The sequence below is a fragment of the Eptatretus burgeri genome, chromosome 10 (genome assembly GCF_056783735.1).
Source record: "Eptatretus burgeri isolate ZD-2024b chromosome 10, Ebu_testis_v1, whole genome shotgun sequence".
NCBI classification, from domain to species: Eukaryota; Metazoa; Chordata; class Myxini; order Myxiniformes; family Myxinidae; genus Eptatretus; species Eptatretus burgeri.
Window position 1 is genome coordinate 58,609,740 of NC_140970.1, and position 15,761 is coordinate 58,625,500.

General features: G+C 40.8%; 1 protein-coding gene across 6 annotated transcripts in view; it reads right to left on the reverse strand.

The window, feature by feature from the left end:
* LOC147018659 (rho GTPase-activating protein 7-like) overlaps window positions 1–15,761 on the reverse strand; it is a 315,962-nt gene that overhangs the window by 43,351 nt on the left and 256,850 nt on the right. The window contains exon 2 of one of the 6 annotated variants that reach the window (XM_085898561.1): window positions 5,114–5,231. The exons of the other annotated variants lie outside the window; for them this stretch is intronic. Coding sequence (XP_085754687.1) covers window positions 5,114–5,195 — 82 coding nt within the window. The 5' untranslated portion in view covers window positions 5,196–5,231. The remainder of the gene's footprint in view (window positions 1–5,113; window positions 5,232–15,761) is intronic. 6 annotated transcript variants of the gene reach the window in all.

The window sequence follows — 15,761 nt, forward strand, 5'->3', positions numbered from 1 at the left end:
ACAAACGGTGCGCTCCGAGATACAGTGCCCCCTGCAGGCACTGCACCAAGGGAGGTGCAGCTGTAGTTTTTGTAAAAACCAAAGCTGTAGTTTTTGTCATGTTTGCATGAGGAATTGGGGATCAAACCCAGACGGATGAAGGGCAAGCACGCCGCCAGGTTAACTCTTAAAAAAGAAAAATGAAAAGAAAATCAGCAGGAGAATAGAAAAACATGTTCTGGGGGAAAAAAAATCCAACAATAAATAATAAATACGGGGGAAAAAAAAATAGGAAACTCTGTGGGAAATAAAAATAAAACAACTCGAGTGCAAGAGGTGAAGGGAGTGCATGATTGGCTCGAAGGAAGAAGATAAGGCCTGGCACAAGTAACGAGAGGAACATACTTCCGGAATCCTTGCAGAGGGAAAACACACGTCATTGTAATCAATCCCATTTCCATGAGCTGGTACCCTTTCTCTCTCAGCATGGGGATTTAAAAATAAAATAAAACTACAACAGCACCCAGTAGAGCACATACTGATGGGTCGGATCTGAATCCGGACCCAACCCAAAATCGAATCGGCTTGTTCTTGTCACCTAACCAACTCATCCACCAAGGTTTGTCATAACTCGTCCACACCTTTTTGAAATATCATGTTTATATATACATATATCTTAGAGTTTTTGGCCCCATCTCTCAATGGTGAAGAATCACTTTAAAAAATTTTTAAATATCGGATCTGGATGAGGAGCTTCACCAAAATCGAATCAATTTGTCCTCATCACACACTCAACCTGTCCAAGTTTCGTTCAAATCCGTCCTCAACTTTTTGAGATATCCTACTCACAGACAAACAGACAAGGATGAAAATATAATCTCCATCCACCTTCAGTGGGGGTAATAAAAACAATGGACATATCTTTCTCTTTACATCTCTTCAAAGGAAAGAACATTTGTGGGGAACGTTCAATGAATTACGAGGCAGGAAGACAGCCACGTGCTTACCACCTGGAAAGGAAAACTGACTGAAGGAAATCGGGATAAATGTGAGCGCCGTCTGAAGTCCTGAGCAGCTGGCTTTAGGAATCCACCACTGACAGACACCATTCAGGTCTTCTGAAAGACCTTTAAAGTAGTGTATATATATATATATATATATATATATATATATATATATATATATATATATATATATATATATATATATATATATATATATATATATATATATATATATATACACACATACATATAATTGGCAAGGCACAAGGAGTTATCATCATTTTACATTATTCATTCCAAATTACAAAAGATGATAAGGAAAAGTTTGTATTGTTTAAAATTAATCTCAACATGTTCAAATTTGAACACGGTAAATGGGCAAAAGAACCATTGGCCTTTTTCACTTTACTGTTCTGGCAGCCAGAGGGACATGACTCAGAAGAGGTGTCTCTGGCTCTGTTCGCAAGGAAGGACTGTGGGCGAGCTGGGGGAGGATGTGCCTCAGCTGGTAGAGGCCCGTTGGTAAAATTAGCAAAAGCTGCAGGGCATCCCGTTACAGCAAAACAAGGGCAAGGCCGTTGCGTTGATCAGAGGCCACAGAGCTTCCGGACGAAGGACAAGGCCTTTTATGGCTCCAATGACCATGAAAACAACTGTGCGTCACCAGTTCCTACTACAATAACCCACCCCAACTGCTTCTCAGAGGCAGTCCTGTGAAGGGCTCTCAATGTGTTGAAACAGGCCGTCATCATGGGTGTAGTGCTTTCCCTATCTCTGTTTCTCACCCGTTTCTTCAAGCATTCCTCTTCATCAATTTTTCAACGTTTGGGAAGGGCTTCTTTCAATTCCGCTCGCTGCCATCACGTGCTCCCCCTTTCCCAGAAAACCCGGTTTGGTATCGGATTCTACTTGGTGCTTGGCGAGCTACATTATAGTAGACGTGCAGGGCTAAACAAAAGGTGTGGACACGTTAAGGGTTTTTTGTGAGATACAGGGGAGGGGTTACGAAAGGAAGGGGTAACACCATGCCCTCATCCCAAACATAGCAGGCTTTGAGATTGTAGGGCACTCTCTGGGCTCAAGGTCTGACTTGGCAAGGGAATTCGAGATTGCATTTTCATATTCACTGGTGAATACGCTCTATTACACGCATTTTGGGTCTGTTATAATAAACAAGTGACATCGGCAGATGTGAGGCCCAAACATCAAGCCCTGCAGGAAGCAGAGTACTGCATCGGGCAATCGGCTCGTTTTTAATCCCTTCAAGGCATTTTGCAATGATGCATAACGAATAAGTTGGAGAAATAACAAGTATTAGTCTTCACTGGAAAAGCTTGGGGAATTTTGCCACGTTATTACAATCACATGGGCTCTTCAACAAGTAAAAGGTAATGACTATACCCCGATAATCCAACTTAAACGTTGAGCTGACACGAGATTAAACAAACCTTTTAAAAGGTCTCAAAGTTCTTGGGAAGTTAGGAAGCAAAAATAATTATTTAAGTGCTAAGACACCTCTTGCATGAGCTTTTGAAAGGAACTACACGAGCTGACGAAGATCACGATCTTGAACGCAGAATGCAAGTTGAAACAATGGAATGTTTTGTTTTTGTTGTCCTTAGAACGACAGGATTCCAAAAGCTCATGATGCTGGGATATGAAACATCTCACCAGTTGCAGGTTCCACACTCGTAATTGGGAAATAATCCTGACAAAATTATCTCATGAGCGATCATCTCTATTCAACAATATCTTCTTGGTCCAACACCATGGCCGATGCATGCAAATTTGAGATGTCTGGGTTCGATTCCCGGCCTGAATATAAAATGTCGGATCGATGCTTCGCAGGTAGGGCGTTCTCTCATAAAGTGCACCGTTCCTTTGATGCACGTTAAGCCGAGTGTCCATTCCGCCAGCATGAGTTGGTGGTTGTTAGAGATCTCACGGTGTCTTTCAAAGAAAGCGAGTTATCGCTGGTACCCTGGACAAGTTCCTGCCACATTCAGTCAAACACCAGGCCTTGTCAGCTGGTTTGTGAAACACTTGGGCCAAAATCTTTCCCCGGCCGACCCCACGATGAGGTCGGAAAAATTGGGGCCACAAAACTCGTGGTAGTAATGGTAATGATACCTTTTCGTGAATGACTTGGTTTCCTCCTGGAAACCCCTTCCTCGTTACCCTCCCAATGTCTAAACGCAACGCTCCCTCTTTTCTTTCACGTCCCATTTTTTTGTCCATGGAATTTGTTTTCCCCGAGTCCGTCGTCTCGAGCTCTTCCTGACACGATTTAAAGTCAGCTGCCCACCGCCACCTCTCGGTCTTTCCCATTTCCACTACTGAGCTTTATCGTACCCGCTGGGACCCCGTTCTCACCATTCACCTGCAATTTCCTCTCCTTGTGCTGTGGTGCATCCGCTTGTTGTTGTCCCACCGTTTTACTGCAAGCGTTTTCACCCTCATTTTCTCCGTTGATCCATTGCCCCCTGTAGGCCTGCTCCTCTATTAGCCTCGATACCTGCATCAATGTTTTATTTTTTTTTTCTTCTTCACCCCTCTACATTGGTGGGTTTATGCGAAGCAACATCTCTATTCAATGAACGATCAAACGTTCTTTTCTGCCACACCATGCCTATCATTCCGATCGTGTCACTGCGGGTCATAATTTCATGCACATGTCTTCTCCAGGAAGTACACTTTTGTACGATACCATGGCTTATAAAATCGAAAATCTGTACTAATCGTTTACGTATTAAGGATAAAATATAAAAATTACACTCTTAAAAGAACATACATTTCCAGTTTTTATACCTTTGCCAATATTACATTCCTGCCTTACCGGTAGGTCAAAAAGAAATAATAATCGTAAAATTATTCACTCAATCGTGCTGTAGATTCAGCCCTCTGGCAGTCAGCCACATTCGAGTTTCAGATGACTGCATGACTTTCCAAGGAACAGTCACAGAAAGGCACTATGGTTCGTGAGCTGCATGGTTGACATCGTATCCCAGGAATTTATTTCCAAGTGATGTTTGTCATCCAATGAAGAGGATGACGAGGAACGCAACGTATCAGGCACAGACTTTGCAAACTTACAGAGGTGCTTTAAAGATTTAACCAAGACGTGAATATCATCCCAGGGACTAGTTGAAAGCACAAAATACGAGAGGCTTATCCTGCTCTCAGACTTCAGTGAAGGAGAAAACTTCAAGTGAAAAGCTTCAAATGTGAAAACGACACTCGTGTCACCCAAGTGTCATTTTCACTTTATTCGGACTCGTGTGCACCTGAATCACATGACATTTACTTTGGGCCGAAATTCAGGATTAAGACGTAAAGCATTTAAATTTAGAAACTACAAGTCAAAAATATTTCATTGTATTCATTGCAAATACCATGCGCCGAGTGAATGGAAATGCCAACACTAATGCAGAGCCTTGGGTGAAAAAATAAACAAATAAAAGTCTCCTTTTTATTTTTGTGCGGCCTTGTGAAGTACAAAGCCAGCTGTTGCAGCTGCCAGTAATTAGACTAGAAGTGAAAACCTCGCATACGGTACCACCAGTGCAGGAAACCGAGGGTGCCGACATCGATGGATGTAGAGGGTAATTGGCATGGGATAATTTACCAACAACTATGAATATCATGAAGGCTCCTTTAGGAACCTTGACAATAAAAACAAATCAATAAAAGTTGCCAAACAGGACAGCAGGAAAAGAACAAAGACAGAGCCCCAAAATGCTTGAGCACACAGTGGCAGTGATTATGATTTGATGCATTTCCTCAACCCTCAATCCAGACACACAACAAGCCGGGTGGTGACAAATGGCTGACAAACAAAAAATACTTAAGCGGAAACCTAAGTTTAATTTTGTCTTTCTAGTTTCTGCCGTATGAATAAAGTAGTCTTAAATTGTTTGAGGAAAATCTAACTTCCGGTTCGCAAATATTGTTTTCATATGTGCCGACATTGATGAATCCAACATACCGTACTCTCGACGAGAACGTCCAAGAGCGTCGGTACTGGCGAAGCAGTTCCTGGACAGTTATGCCGGGTGCTTTACGGTTGCCTTCACAGCAATCAGTTAGGGTAGCAGTTTGGGATTTGTTTCAGGGTGCCGGTGATAACTCACCTACTCTTAGCGAAGGACACCATAGGATCTTTAATGTCCACCAACAAATACCGGCAGACAGGACATCCAGTGTCACGTCCATCCAAGAGACAGCACACGTATCCTTGCCTCGCCCTGCCTGCGAAATACCAGGATAAGTTTATAACTCGGTCGGGATTCAAACCTACGCTAGACGGATCAGAGCCAAGTGTGCATACCTCGACTAGGCCACCCTGCCAGCCCGTAATGACATCACAGGTGACAAAAATTGAATATCTACAGAGAATAAATCGTCAGATGGGAACATGATAGTTTTCACATTTACAAGAGACAAGAGACTAGTGTTACAAACTTGTGAAAACCTGGAGTGTTTGTAGAACGAAAATAAAGTTTCATTACTCTCCAAGTTTACATTAGAGGGAATCATCGACGTCAAGTATGGCCACATATAATCAAAAATGGGGTTGGGTGGGGGGAGGTGGGGATTTTCATTCAAAATTTAAATTGATAAAATCTGGTTTTATTAAAAATTTATCAAATCGATTTCAACATGACAATATTTACAACAAACAGCTGCCCTTAGTACCACGCAAAAGTATCGTTTTATTCGGAGCTGAAATGTGCTTATGGAAAAAAAAACAAAAAAAAACTCATTTTCGTATCAAAATATAAATCCCCCAACACCCCCAATCCCCTCTCACCATATACTTACGGTTCGTTCCTGCAATGCTACAAGTTTGTGGTTCTATCATTGTGGACCGTTTTAAATTCAGCATCACAAGCCAGCAAAGGAAATTAATAAGTACTTAAAACCCCTGATGGTCAGCTTTAAGGTAATTAGAGCCTCATATTACACTGCCCACCCTATCAGCACCTGTACTTGGGCATTCTTAAATGTTACTTTGCTTCTCCAAAAGAACTTAATTACATAGCGGTCGCACTTCAGGCAAGAGCTAATGAGAGACGAAAAAGGAACTTTGAAGGGAAGAAGCATTCAATGAGAAGATAAGAGAGCAGTGCAGTTAGGTCACAAAGGAGTATGTTCTACAAACGAGGAATGAAGAAGAAAATATCAGTAAAGACGTCTGGAGAATTTGAGGCTCGAAGCAATTTTCCTGTTACATCTCAGCCCTGCCAAAACAAAATGTCAAAATAAAATACCCTAAATGATGTCACAAGCTATGTTTACATTTCCTATATTTCTCAATTTTCTTCTATTCAACATCCTTATATACACATCCTTTTATTTATTTATTTTTGTATACAATGTCAAGGCTCGTATGAGAGCTAACACACAGAACGTACAACAAGGGGAGCAGGAGAGTTAAGGACAAAACAGTGTGGAAGAGAGACATGAGTAGATCTGTGGAAGGGAAAGGGATGGGTGGGGTACACAGGGTAAACAAGATGGCCACTACAGGGACTTTCAGGTCCTTACACTTACAGGGACTTTCAGGAAGAAAAGCAGGGAATTTGAAGGAGGTGGGTTTGGGGTGGATTAACGGGGGTAGAAAAGATCGTGGTTTTGGATGGGGAAAGATCAGAGATGGTGGTGAACAGCTCTTTTGAAGACCTGGAGGGAATAGTGGGATTGAAGAGAGTGTGGGAGGTTTGAGAGTTCAGACTTGAGATTAGAAAGATGTTGTTTTCTGGCTCTCCTGAGGGTAGACACACACTTGTTCCGAGCTTTGTGGAAGGAACTGAACTTCCCTTCAGTTGGATTTACCTTCCATGAGGTGAAAGCAAGTTGTTTCAGGACAACTGCCTCACCACATGCTTCAGTGTACCATGGGCGGTAGGAAGGGAAGGACAACTGAAGACGAGATGGGATAAATCTGTGCATGAGAGACAGCAAACTTCTTTGAAAGAATTCCCAGGATGAGTTGATGTCGGAGAAAGTAGAAATGGGAGACCAGTCTAGAAGTTTGATGGCTGCATGAAGACCCTGCCAGTTGGTCTGAATGAAATGCCAGACTCGACGGCACTGAGGAGATGTCCACTTTGACAAGCATGTGGTCAGATTAACCGAATGGAGAGGAGGAAAAACAGCAGATATTTTCAGGGAAATTTGTGAAAATCAGTTCCAGAAGAGATAGAGAACCGGGTCAGGAAGTTGACAGATTGAGTCAGTCCCAATGAGTCATCGAAGTCTTTTGCTGAAGTGCCATGGCAGGTGAGAGAGGTTCCCACACCCAGCCAACTGGCATGATGACAGTTGAAGTCACCACATATGAGTAAGAGAGAGTTGGGATGAGAAGATAGAAGTTGGTCCATGTTTTCGAAGAGCGAGATGTAAATTGAGTCATCACTGTTTGGTGGACGGTGCAACACATATAAATATGAGGTAGGAGTGCAGGGGAAGCCGCAAGGCAGAGGTATTCCTTCGGGTGTGGAGGAGTGAGGGCAGTGCATGGAGAGTGAGGAATAGAGTCTTTTATGAAGAGAGCAACTCCACCGCCAGGACGAGGCTCAGGTCCATCATACCGGAGGAGGTAGTAACTAGGGAGAGATACTAGCGAGTCAGAGACGTCTTGAAGGAGGAAAGTTTCTATTAAGCAGATTATGTCTGGTTTGTCAGTGGCAACAACCGTAGCCTAGTGTTGGCTTTGTGGTTAGGGTGGCAGCTTGGGATCCGAGGGTCTTGAGTTCAAGCCTCATTGACCACTGAATTAATACACCAAGGGGTTAACTCAGCCTGTCATTTTCCAAGATCGGCAAAATGAGTACCAGTGTGGAATGGTAGAGGGGCATCACAGTCCATCAGCAACACATGTGACCACAGCATCAGCAACACAGTCGCGCTTCCAATAAGTGATAGCGACCCCGGCAGCAAAGCTGCCATACGCAAGAAGAAAAAGAAGAAGAAGTGGCACCAACCTGTATGGAAAGATGTCAGGTTTGCACAAAGGCCCTGGATGTTTGAGATCCACACTGTTGAGGAAGAGGGAGAGGAGGAAGCTCTGGGTGCAGGGGAGGGTAGGACAAGGGAGAGGTAAGGAGAGTTGTTAAAAGTGTGGGGGTTTGCAGAAGAGCTAGGGGAGAGAGCCGGATGAGGAGGAGAAAAGGCTTGGTGGTGAAGGGTTGAGGTACAGTGGACAGTAATGAGAGGGTGCAGAGGGCAGTTGAAGATTGGAGGAGGTGGAGTGATGAGATGGAAGAGAGGGGGCAGGGCAAGGAGGCAGCTTTGTGGATGTGAGGCTGGGGGGCAACTTTGAAAAGGGGGAGTGAGGGGGAGATTTTATACCACACACTTTGGGACAACAGAGGAGGAGCTGACACTGATGCAGAAGAAAGTAAAGAGGTGCTAAGAGCAGAGGTAGGATGAGGGGAAAGATGAGAGGTAAGGAGAGGGTATAACAGGTGTCGCGTTAGAAGGAGGTGGGTGAATTGGCACTGAAGTTGGAAAAAAATAGGACGATTGATTAAACACAAACATGCATTGCAAACTGGAATTTAAATTTTTTTGTAAGTCAGAGATATGATTAAAGACATGACGTGAGAGATGCAATAAAGGAGAAAAAAAAAAAAACGTAACAGTGGGACTTTTTCGACAAGGGATGAAGGAAAGGTCGAGAAGAAGAAGGAGAAGCAGGATAAGTGAATTATGATACAATACTGAGAACCACACGTGTGAAAGAGGAAGTTGAAACATTTTAAGAGACAGTTATTAATTTTTTTGGATAAAGATTAGGTATGGTTAGGAAAAGGAAAGGTTGAAGAAAAATTATGAAGTTGTATGATGAATTTGGACTGGCTAAAGTAGAAGGAAGCTGGTAGGTCGGCGAAAGTTACAGGAAGAGGAAGAGGGGGTAGAGAAACACGTGCTTACGGGAGTGTAAGGTTAGAAGTGAAAAGATATAAAGAAAAATATTTCAAAAAAAAAATTTGATGTTTTTTTTTAAAAAAGATTAGATAAGATGAGGAGGAGGGTGGTGGGAAAAGTGGAGAAAATAAAAACTGATGGTAAGAAGAAAATACAAATAAACCAATGTCACCCGCAGGGTGACCCGTATCTTGCCAAAAGGTGACCACGTGTGACTTCTTTAAGGTCACACTGAGGTGAACAGAGCTGCTATCCACCAGGAGCGACTCCTTGAGGAATATCTGCCGACGAGAGATTCCGATGAGAATCGTTCTACAGAGTAACCATGAAAAATATGCGTTTGCCTCATAACGTCACCAAATGACGTCATAACGTCTCAAGCTTGACATATCTAGAAAGCACTCAGAGGTGTTCAATTTGAGGTACTACACGATATGGTTCCTAAAACTTAAAAATTTGACCTTGGGGTCAAATATGTTTGACCTCAGGTGCTAACCATGAAGGTCAAGGCCAATCGCCACCAAAAATTAATCAGCTGAGCGCCAGACCATGAACTATATTCCCATGAAGTTTGAAGATGATCCGATCAAGATTACTAAAAAAATAAGGGTTTCGGCGACTCCCCTGATTTGCGACAAAGTGACCTTGACCTTCAAAATTTTATGCGCTGAAAGGGACCTCTATAGGCCTCTGATATGCAAAGTTACAAAAATTTACAATGATAACTGTGCTCTGCAGAATTTTTTTATACGTGATTACAGACAACAACAAGAAAAAAAAAACATACAAGCTGACTAACATATCTTGCAAAAACTTCGTTTTGGCAAGATAATAAACACGATCATACACATAGACAGGAAGACGGGTAGGCCTCAAGGAAACCCGATATGACAAGACCGACGAAAACTCACCAAAGAGCACAAATTTTGAAACAAAACCGATCAAGGAACACACAGTAAACGTGGAGGTAACAAAATAAAGTCAAAACACGACAATCAACGACCGGAAACTTATCTTTGAGAAAGTCGACAGAGACCCCTGGAGAGAACCAACCATCGCTCAAAAACCGGAACCGGAAGTCAAATTAAATCCTTAACGCTATTAAAGCCAGGCATCAATTTCCCCATCACTCCACCAATTTCTCTTGTGCCAGATACAAATAGAAACATTTCTCTGTTTTATGTTGCCAATCATGCTGCAGGCCCACAGAAAAGTGGCACAGGTTTAGACCTCACTCATAAATTCCATCTCCTGCAGCCTTCTCATAGAGTGAGAACGTGCACAAAGGAAGTTTGAGAAGATCTCCGAATGAGATACTCACAATAGTCTGAAAAATACAAAAACTTTTCATTCTATTTTTATCAATGCAGTAAATCTTTGCTATTCGCAGGGGTGATGTTATCGGAAAATGCTGTGAATAGCAAATCCACGAAAACGAAAACTAAGGGCCTACAGGGGAAAAAGGGGGTTAAGTGCATGTGTCGGATGGAAAATTAAGGGAATGTTCCTGGCCACCAAGAATAAACACATTAGTGCATTGCTGACCTCACTTTTTTTTTTCTTTCTTTCTTTAAACTTACCCATTTAATAAACTTATCTATATTTTGTGAAAGAATATTTTTCCCAATAATGATTAAAGTGAATTTTTTTTAGGAAATGAATAAATTACGAAGTGGAGCGGGTGACGGTTCGTTCAGGTATTCTTTAGCGCATTTCTTTGATATCAATGTTATTTCAATTTCTGATGAAAATCCTGAGATATTTAGTTTTTTTAACGATGGGGGTGGAGTGGTGGGTGCGATAATGAGAGCAGTTTTTCAAAAATGAATGCATCAGCATGAAAGGTGAAAGAATGAAGTGATAATTAAAAATAATAATAATAACTAGAACTGCCACTTTATAACTGCTGGCAGTGATGACCGGGTACCCAGACGTCCGCCTTTCATACGTGAGACTTTCTGTAGATGATAGTTGCAAAGTTTCACTTCGATGGGATAAGTGTTTCCAGAGAAAACATTATTTCATTGTGATACAAATACAGCCCTGCTTCGATACAGCGCGGGACTGACGAGTTACGAACCAGATAGCACAAAGTGTTCAATCTCGTTATTACGTATGCAGTTAGCCCTTTTTCCTGGGGACATTGTCGGTATCAATTGAATTGCTATTCCTGTTCCCTCAAATGCATTCAGGTGCAGCCAAGTGAGCCTTCTGGAAAAAAAACACAAAAATCTAAAAGTTCTCAGATTCAAATAATTAAGTAATACTGGCTGCCAAACCGCGTGGCTGATCGGGTTGAAATTTTAAAGCTATGTTTCTCATGTCAGCTAGATTATAATTGTGAAGTTTTGCATATATTGAAGCAGCGGTTCCAGAGTAAACATTAATTAATATTTATCCTTCAATCCAACATGGCTGCCAAAACATGGGGCTGATCGAGTTGAAATTTAAACACTTCATTCCGAATGTCTGCTACATCATCTCTCTGAAGTTTCACATGTATTGATGTAGCAGTTCCAGAAATATCAATTAATATTTTCCCTTCAATCCAATATGGCTGCCAAACGATGTGTCTTACATCAAAAGGAGGGAGGGGGGAGAACTTTTTGTTCGACATGGAGAGGCAGTCATACATGTGGAATATCGCCTCGATCTGTTCAGCCGTTTCAGAGAAGAAGACTTTTAAAGTTATTGATTTCCAATCCAATATGGCTGCCGTACCATGTGCCCTATTGCAACATAAATTTAAATTCTCCATCTAATGGGAAAGTGGATTATGCTTGTTAAGTTTCGTGTTGATCGGACAAGATGCGTTTTTTGATCCAAGATGGCTTCCAAACCTTGTGACTTGTGACATCATAATTGTTACCGTCTTGCAGGCATGGGGGTAGATTCATCTGCCTGGCATCTGCCTGGGGGATGGCCAGACAGAGGCCCCTGGAGTACCGGTGGAAAGTGGACGCAGCGACGCGCTGTTCTGGCACATGCTCCCATACCTGACCTGATAGATTATATTTGCCAAGTTTTGCTTCGATAGGTTATGTGGTTCCAGAGAAAACATTATTTAATATAATTCTTGAACCCAACATGGCTGCCAAACCATGTGACCTATCAATTAGAAATTAACAAACTTATATTCACTGTTCGTGTGCAACACGTTTGTGACGTTCCCCCTTGATCTGACCAGCCGTTCTGGAGAAGATGTTTGAAAGTTTTAGGGTAAATTCAATATGGCTGCGAAACTATGTGACCTATCAATTAGAAATTAACAAACTTGTGAAAGTATGTATTGGGGAAAGTGTCTGTGAATTTTTCCCTCAATATATCCAGCCATTCTGGAGAAGAATATTTTTAAAATTTATTAATTTTCAATCCAAGATGGCTGACGAACCATGTGACCTATGACATCATAAATTTATATTCTGCTTCCAATCGTATAGTGGAAAACGTGTGTGAAGTTTCGTGTTAATCGGATAAGGTGCGTTTTTCTATCCAAGATGGCCGCCAAACCATGTGACTTGTGACCATAATTTTTACCGATATATGCAGGCATCGGCTTAGATTACAGTTGGCAAGTTTCTCGTCGATAGGTTATGTGGTTCCAGAGAAAACATTATTTAATATTTTTCTTAAATCCAACATGGCTGCCAAACTATGCGACCTATCCATTATTCATTAATAAACTTATATTCTCTACTCGTGTGCAATACGTTTTTGAAGTTTCCCCTTGATCTGACCAGCCGTTCTGGAGATGTTTGAAGGCTTTAGGGTAAATTCAACATGGCTGCCAAACCATGTGACCTATCAATTAGAAATTAACAAACTTGTGAAAGGATGTCTTGAGGAAAGTGTGTGTGAATTTTTGCCTCAATCTGTCCAGCCGTTCTGGAGAAGAAGATTTTTTATATTTATTAATTTTCAATCCAAAATGGCTGATGAACCATGTGATCGATGACATCATAAGTTTATATTCTGCTTCCAATTGTGTACTGGAATACGTGTGTGAAGTTTTGTGTTAATCGGATAAGATGCGTTTTTCGATCCAAGATGGCCGCCAAACCATGTGACTTTTGACGTCATAATTTTTACCATGCGTGCATACACAATGGTAGATGATAGTTGCAAATTTTCGCTTCGATAGCAGGTTATGTGATTCCAAAGAAAACATTATTTAATATTTTTCTTGAATGCAACATGGCTGCCAAACCATGCAACCTATCAATTAGAAATTAACAAACTTATATCCACTACTTGTGAGCAATACTTATGTGAAGTTTCCCGTTGATCTAACCAGCCGTTCTGGAGAAGAAGAGGTTTGAAGGTTTTAGGGTAAATTTAAGATGGCCACCAAACCATGTGACTTATCAATAAGAAATTAACAAACTTGAAAAAGGACGTCATGGGGAATGTGTGTGTAAAGTTTCGCCTCAATCTGTCCAACCGTTCTGGAGAAGAAGATTAAAAAAAAAAATTCAAAACAAGATTGCTGCTGAACCAAGTCACCTATGACATCACAATTTTTTTTTCTGTGGTAAATTGTGGTGTAGATGATGCTCAAGAAATTTCAGATTTTCATATGCAGCGTTCTACTTGACGAATTTTCACCGGGATACCGCTTCACTGATGACGTCACGAAAAATCACCCCTCATCCCCAATGGGAGCTCATTACAATGTATGAAGCGAAATATTTTTCCATTGCACCATTTCAGAGATAGAGGTCCAAAGTTTATCGGTTTTTTCAAGATGGCGCCCATACCACGTGACCTATGACGTCACAATTATCAATTGAGTATGCTATCAAAAAAGATACATACTATGGTGAAAATTTCGTGTCGATCGGACTTACCGTTCCAAAGAAAATGATTTTTAAAGCGAAAGAACCCGCAAATTGCCGGCAGAAAAAGAATAAGGAAGAAACAATAAAGAATAAGAAATAAACAGAAGAAAAACAATAGGTTACCCTGTCCTGAATGTACCCTAATAATAATAATAAACAAGAGCTCAAGTGAGGACAATATACGCCCAAACAAGAAGGTATATACAGAATAGTGCTACATGGCAACCACTTTAGATGACGAACGTATGCCGCGACACACCGTCTCCACAGTCTGTACCTATGTACCAAATATGAAACGTGAAAGTTGAAAACTTTGGGAGTTAGAGTGCGGACAGGAACGGACGGAGACAGACAGACAGACAGACGACCGGTATCACATAATATGCCCATATATATATATATATATATATATATATATATATATATATATATATATATATATATATATATATATATATATATATATATATATATATATATATATATATATATATATATATATATATATATATATATAAAAAAGGAAATAATTTTATGGTTGATGCGATAGCGGAGTGTTGTTATGGCGGCCAGGCGAAGCACCATGGTTCCACAAACATTGTTGAGTTGAGACGGCTGCTCGGCCCGTCAATGAGCAGGTTTTTAGAGGAAGTTCACTGGTTGTACACATCAACCAGAGTAACGGTATGGCCTGCTCATATATTTGTGTGGTTTGAGCGTCTTTGATGCTTGAAGTTGGTGAATATCCGAGGGCCGTGGGCTGCGAATGGTAAATAGTTACTGCAGAAAATTCCCACGAGTAGTCAAAACCAAGAGTAGTGGTAAACCCATGACAAGCGAGGGTTTACCGTGTACAAGTATGTCTGACAATTGGTTAATAAATATTTTTATTAGTAGTTATACGTTGGTGGTATGTATATTGGCAAATAAAGATTGACATCATGAGACAATCAACAGGAAATTATCAAATGGAATTTGAACCTGGGATCCAAGAAACATTAACTACATGCTCAGATATGAATACCAAACAGGCCGACCCATTGTATTCGAGTTGTATGAGAGAGATGCTTTATTGAAGACCCAATGTGATAATATCCAATGTTATATGACACAAAATCCATTGTGAACAAGTTACACTTCTTAAACCAATTTCTCACACGATTATCTTCATCTGCCTCGACAGCCTGCAGCTTATTTCCATGTTTCATCTGAACACATTGTTCACATGACATATGCATGCAATGCACAGGTCAGAAAGTTTTCCATGTAGAAAATGTAATCACATGTTTGGTGTATTTTGAGCACAATGTGCTCCAACAATTCAAACTCCCCTTCCTCTGGAGAAAATGTGCAATATACTTTAAGTACACAAAGTTGCAAAGCACATTCAAGGGTACCCTCAAAAATAAAGTTTGAGGATATGAAAATTGTGAAACTAACATTTGGCTGCCGTGCAGCCCGTGAGTGCACGACGTGTAGAGCAAGCAGCTGCACGAGAACTCTTATTGTGCTATAAACACGGCGAGGTCGCTTAAAAGACATGTTAAATAAAGATAGATGTATTAAATTAAAAGACAGATGTATTAAATAAAGGAGGTATTTCGATAAAAACAAATATATAAATAAAACAAATCGAAAAATAAAGAAATATTTATAAAATACATCATAAATAAGCATTAAAAGAATTTGTTGGTGGTTGCTAGAATATGCATGTTAAAATCAATTATTGATGACAGTTTGAATATTTGAATGACAGTTTGAGTCCATAGTTAGATGGAGATGCTGTGAGATGGACATGTCTGCAAGGTAAAGTGTTTATCGCTTAATATATTATCATATAAAGTGATGTATTATTAAAGCTAGTCATATGTAGTAATACTTTAAATGAAAAAAAAGTCACTTCTCAAGTGACAACTTGGCAAAACAGCACAAAGTAGAATGGCACTCGGTAGAGCACATGCCTCTGCCAGGTGGAACAGTTCACGTTTTGTATCCCACTGATGGGCTG